Raw genomic sequence first — 6461 nt, 5'->3', positions numbered from 1 at the left:
TAACAACATTAAAACTGTATTGTACCAATTTATTATTTTTCTTTACAAAATCTTTAAAAAAAATACGTAACATCATGTCATATTCAACACCAATGATAATTTCCTAACACTGCTGCAACTTTCATTAGACACGATCATGATTTACCTGATCAAAATACCTGAACAAAAATAGTTAAAAGGAGATAATTATATTGAATCACAGAATTGTTTGTTTGTTGTTTAACGCCACACTCAGCAATATTCCAGCTATATGACGGCGGTTTATACATAATTGAGTCTGGAACAGATAATCCAGTGATTGATATCATGAGCATCGATCCAGGCAATTGGGATACGATGACATGCATCAACCAAGTCAGCGAGCCTGACCATCCGATTCCGTTAGTCGCCTCTTACGACAAGCTAGGTTGCTGAAGATCAATTCTAATCCAGATCTTCACGGGTCTCTGAATCATAGAATATTTGAAATAAGTGAATGTATTTTACCACGGCTGGCAAATTATATTTATCACTACAGTTTTAGTTCTTCAACGTCATTGTGTTCTCACACAATGCGTCATCGCTTGTTAGACTGGGCTTCTGTCTACCTCAGTAGGTGACGTGAGGTGAAATGGGGTTTAACGTCGTGTTCAAGATTATCGCACTTATAAAGCGACGTGCATACACCCATGTGTGTGTGCCGATTTTATAGTGCTAGCCCACTGAGATACTATAATGCAGTTTAACATGAATACCCCAATCAGACACTGACTCCGAGCAGACCAGTCCTTGTTTTAGCCCCTAATGCCGAGCGCCAGGCAGGGTAACAACACGTACCATCTTTTAACTTCTTTTGGTATGACGAGGCCGAAGTTCGAACCCCGGACCTTCCGCTCCGGGAGGACGCTCTACCAGTAGACCAACGAGTGCAACCAGTAAAACTGGTCGTGGCCTATTTCTTGGAGAATGCGATTGGTCGGCATTAAACATGGGTTTCATTGGTCTTTGGTATCGAATGACACAAGTTGCAGACTACCTACATACAAACTAACACCAGCAGAGCAGAGGGTTTCGGGTTTCAGAAGGTTAGTCGACAGAACGAAACCTAGCGTACATAAAATAGCCGTATATATAACAGAGTTTAACCACATTCGTGTCGCCGCAGTCTGTTGGCTAAAATCGCAGAGCCTTGTACCAATGACTACCGCTGCAGTATAAATTGTATAAACTGAACCCCCCGTAAACCGGACTTCCTTATTCTCCAGACTTTTACTGTAAAAAACGTCAACATATAGATATGTTTCTCTGGACCAAAGATTCCTAATTTATATACAGTAAACTACGTTTATAACGATCACGCTTATAACGAACTGACGGATATAACGAACATATTGTTGGTCCCGGGCATTTGCTGTATATATGCTTTTACCGAACTACGGTTATATCCAACTAAAATCAGTGGTCCCTTTGAGTTCGTTATAACCGTAGATTACTGTAGTTGATTTTTCCGGTATAGTTCACCAGAGTCCACACTGTCGGGATTAACGGGGTTTTATTGTCTATGATACTATCAGCATTTGGTATACAGTAAACTACGTTTATGACGAACACGCTTATAACGAACTAAGATTAGTGGTCCCTTTGAGTTCGTTATAACCGTAGTTTACTGTATTTGAAAACCACCCCGCTTGATTGAAGTAGCAATGATATGTTCACACTCTCAAATGTACTGTTGACCATTTGTAAATAAACGTAACTGCTCTTCAACGTTTGTTATCGTGTTTCATTTAAAAAACTCGTTGATGAAACAGAGAAGAAGATGTTTTAACAAGCTGCATAGTCCATTCAATTCCACTCGGGAAACTCCGTCACCTACATAATACCTCGGGCAGCAATGGTGTAGAGACATTGCATGAATTCACCGTAGACCGCACACCGACTGATCCCTTGGCGAAAAGCTCGTACAACATGGCGGCAGATTTTGAGAAAGAAATTGTGCCATATTATTATGTCAAAGTCACGCGAAGTGTGAAACTGGTAAATCTAGTTTCAATTTGGATTCCTCCAGATGTTATCCGAGATGACATACATGGGATGGAGATGAGCTGAGTGCAGCCGACTCTTAACGAGAGAACTCTTCCTCGTCACTACTGTCCCTCGACCTCCACTGCTGGTGACTCCGAGATCAGAACAATAAACAACAGGAACTACACAAAGGCAGTGTCTGCAGGTATTAATTACAGAATCTAGAACCAGTAACTTGGCACCATATATCTGAGATTAGTTCCCCTTTGTCACATATTCACTATTACAGGGGCAGTCGGGTAGCTTAGTGGTTAAAGCGTTCGCTCGTCACGCCGAAGACCCGGGTTCGATTCCCGACATGGATACAATGTGTGAAGCCCATTTCTGGTGTCCCCCGCCGTGATATTGCTGGAATATTGCTAAAAGCGGCGTAAAACCATACACACTCACTATTCACTATTACATGCTACCATTGGGACCGAAAACACAATTCCTGAATCGTAAATACATATATATGTCTTATCTGCTGCTGAAATGGGTCTTTTGTGATTATTATCAGGCATCTATGGTATGACTAACGAAGGCAAAAATAAATACATTTTTGGCTCATGATTAAAAAATATGAGGCGAAAGTAGTAAAAAGAGCCTAGAGAGTCGCAAAAGCTTTTAAACTGGTGGAATGCGAACTGTGTGATTGGCATTTTTAGGAGTTGGGAAATAACAGTAAAGACAAGACCGAAACGTCGCATCATAATATAATAAAGATGTTGTCATCCATCAAATATCTTGTTTTTACAGTTGGAGTACGAATTGTTGGTAGTATGCAGTACCGAAAATTGCATATACAGTAACGTTTATAACGAACACGCTTATAACGAACTGACGGATATAACGAACTGTTCTTGGTCCTGTCCATTTGCTGTAATTATGCTGTATATGTGCTTATAACGAACACGGTTATTACGAACTGAATATAGTGGTCCCTTAAGTTCGTTATAACCGTAGTTTACTGTATAAGGGAAGAAATGATTTCTAATATATAACATTTAAGATACGGATACACACGAGTAATAATCTCTTTGTCGTTGAGTGTCATTCTTAATAGTGATGGATGTGTAAGGCGTATTTTCGCTCAATAAAGCAAGTTTAGAAACCGTCCTTGTAACGAGATAGGAGACAGCAACAAAACGTATCGTGTGCTGTTTTCCGATATCAGCAACTCGTGTTATTGTCTACATACACCTTATATACTCCTCTTTGGGATGGAAATGAAATTAGCATCCACTTGTTAATGGGATATGATGCTGATGATGATGATGATGATGATGACGATGAAGGGATGAAGTTATTAGATGATGGTAATCCGTAACTAAACATTTGAATCTGATCACGATAAGAAAACAAGTTTTCAAATCTATACTCTTCAAAAAAAAGAAACTTGACACTGACTTTCAAGATGTAATATAATGCTATTGTTTCAAAATAGAACACAGAAACCATAATTGAAACACTGTTTGAAGATAAATGTACACAATGTTCAAAACATTAATCGTGTCACCTAGACAGACACACGTACACGATTCAGTTAATGTCACAGGGGTACAGAAAATGTCAGTATCGGTTGTGCCCACCACGTGCATCAATCACCGCTTGACACCGACGACCCATAGATGCAATCAAGTTGTCAATAACACGCTGTTGGATGTGCTGCCATTCATGCTGAAGTGCATCGAGAAGCGCCGGAAGTGTTTGGGGCGGTGGATTCCTTCTGCGAACGCGTCGATCCAACTCGTACCACAGATGCTCAATCGGGGACAAATCTGGTGACCGGGCTGGCCAAGGTAATGTCTGGATGTTGTTGTGCTATAAGAAGTCCTGACAAACACGTGCAATATGCGGTCGATCGTTGTCCTGCTGGAACTCTCCGCCATGAACGTTGACGTGAGGAAGAACGTAAGGCTGTAGGATCAAATTTCTGTAACGCACACCTGTCAATGCACCTGCCACATGCACGAGAGGCGTCCTACCACCGTGATGAATTCCGGCCCATACCATGACACTCCCGCCAAATGGGACAACCTGCTGCACACAGTTGGGGGCGTAACATTCACCCCGACGTAGACACGTGCGCGCCCATCAGCACGTGTGAGTAGGAAACAGGACTCGTCAGTAAACAGTACATTTCTCCACCTTGCACGTGCCCATCTAACCCTCTGTTGGCACCAAAGCAGACGGTCCGCCAGATGACATGGGGTCAATACATGACGTCGAACAGGTCTTCGTGCAAAAAGTCCAGCCTCCCTCAATCTGTTGCGTACCGTTTGATCTGATATTCTGCGTACCACAGGGACCTGTGTGGTTGTAGACGTGACTGGTAGTGCGGTCTCGGAGGTGTCGCAGCTGGATGTATCGATCTTGTGCTTGGGTTGTCACCCTTGGTCTTCCTGACCTTGGTCTGTCGTCAACTCTGTTGGTGTTGTTGTATAGGGTCCACAGTGCGGAGATAGTCTGTCTGGATACGCCAAAGTGCCTGGCCACTTCTTGCTGAGTTGCTCCAGCTTGTAATCTCCCAATGGAGTTGTTCCGTTGAGCTGCATTCAGTCTTGGCATTCTGTCACCGCTTCTACTGCCGTTATAAGGACTGTATGAACAGCCGTTGATGTGGATTTTTATACCCATTCAGCAGGGGGACCTGCATGCCCAAATGCAGGATCCTGTGCTGCACGTTTTTTACAGGCGGTTGCGTTTGGATGAAGCTGTAAAATTGATCCCCAAACGCTACGTTTACGTGCTTTGCATGTGTTTTCGCGAATTATAGACACATCATCTTATTTAACACTTATTTGGTTCTCATTTAATGTAATTATTTTAGATATTTGGCAAAAAGCGGTTTTACATCTATGTCAAGTTTCTCTTTTTGAAGAGTATATTTGCCGTGCCTTGATGAAAGTAAAACAGAATCCTTTATCCATCTTCTAGTAATACCTTTTCCCATTGACGAACACCACGTGTAGCCTTTGAACATCTCCATCTTCGTGGACCCTTGTCACTTCACCCGGAAGGAAAATAGTTGTTGTCAGGGTCAGCAAGTGCCAGGATGTAGCTGTCGACCTTGAACTTGATCGTCTTGGTGTAGGTTCCATAGATGTGGATGGACATCTGTTCACCGCACTTGCCATCCTCCCATGTTACTGTGTACCTCTGCTGACGTCCTATCTGTTTTTCAACTTTACCTAGAAAGGTAATAGTATTGTTTATCGACCACCATTTCTGATCACGAAGCATCCCAATTATCAAAATAGTACAGATACCCACGTCTTATACCCTTCTGTGTCTGACGACGTGCACGGGTTGAACATCTCCTGATCGTCTCTGGTGACCTACCCTGTCTCTACGTGTGTCTGGTGACCTATCCTGTCTGTACACCCCTAATGTGTCAGGTGACCTATTCTGACTCGTCTCTGATGACTTACCCAGTCTGTACCACCCTGATGTGTCTGGTGACCTATTCTAACTCGTCTCTGGTGACCTACCCAGTCTGTACACCCCTGACCCGTCTCTGATGACCTACCCAGTCTGTACACTCCTGACGTGTGTCTGGTGACCTACCCAGTCTGTACACCCCTGACGTGTGTCTGGTGACCTACCCAGCCTGTACACCTCTGATGTGTTTCTAGTGACCTACCCAGTCTGTACACTCCTGACGTGTGTTTGGTGACCTACCCAGTCTGTACACTCCTGACGTGTGTCTGGTGACCTACCCAGCCTGTACACCTCTGATGTGTTTCTAGTGACCTACCCAGTCTGTACACTCCTGACGTGTGTCTGGCGACCTACCCAGTCTGTACACTCCTGACGTGTGTCTGGTGACCTACCCAGTCTGTACACTCCTGACGTGTGTCTGGTGACCTACCCTGTCTGTTCACCCCTGACTCGTCTCCTGGTGACCTACCCAGTCTGTACACCCCTGACTCTTCTCCTGGTGACCTATCCAGTCTGTACATCCCTGAGTCTTCTCCTGGTGACCTACCCAGTCTGTACATCCCTGAGTCTTCTCCTGGTGACCTACCAAGTCTGTACACCCCTGACTCTTCTCCTGGTGACCTACCCAGTCTGTACATCCCTGAGTCTTCTCCTGGTGACCTACCCAGTCTGTACATCCCTGAGTCTTCTCCTGGTCACCTACCCAGTCTGTACACCCCTGAGTCTTCTCCTGGTGACCTACCCGGTCTGTACACCCCTGAGTCTTCTCCTGGTGACCTACCCATTCTGTACACTCCTGACGTGTGTCTGGCGACCTACCCGGGCTGTACACCCCTGACTCGTCTCCTGGTGACCTACCAAGTCTGCACACCCCTGACTCTTCTCCCTTTGTGACCTACCCTGTCTGTACACCCCAGGTGGGGGTGGTCTGTACTGAGTGAATGAGTATGGTTTTACGCCGCTTTTAGCAATAT

General features: G+C 44.4%; 1 protein-coding gene across 2 annotated transcripts; it reads right to left on the bottom strand.

Annotated features, from left to right (window-relative positions):
• Positions 1-5013: 5013 nt before the first annotated feature.
• Positions 5014-6209, bottom strand: LOC125376181 (translation initiation factor IF-2-like). 2 transcript variants are annotated; one of them, XR_007219094.1, is made up of 2 exons: positions 6191-6209; positions 5014-5237 (listed from the first exon to the last, which is right to left on the bottom strand). XR_007219094.1 is itself a non-coding variant. In XM_048388102.1 (2 exons), the coding sequence occupies exons 1-2, from the start codon at positions 6162-6164 to the stop codon at positions 5056-5058; spliced, it is 390 nt and encodes a 129-aa protein (XP_048244059.1). In that variant the 5' UTR covers positions 6165-6183; the 3' UTR covers positions 5014-5055. The 2 variants fall into 2 exon arrangements, 1 of the variants encoding a protein (XP_048244059.1); XM_048388102.1 differs by lacking the exon at positions 6191-6209 and adding an exon at positions 5957-6183.
• Positions 6210-6461: the final 252 nt, after the last annotated feature.

Source organism: Haliotis rufescens, unplaced genomic scaffold (assembly GCF_023055435.1).
Source record: "Haliotis rufescens isolate VD_foot unplaced genomic scaffold, xgHalRufe1.0.p SCAF_7, whole genome shotgun sequence".
Lineage (NCBI taxonomy): Eukaryota > Metazoa > Mollusca > Gastropoda > Lepetellida > Haliotidae > Haliotis > Haliotis rufescens.
This window is presented reverse-complemented; position numbering and strand designations above follow the sequence as displayed.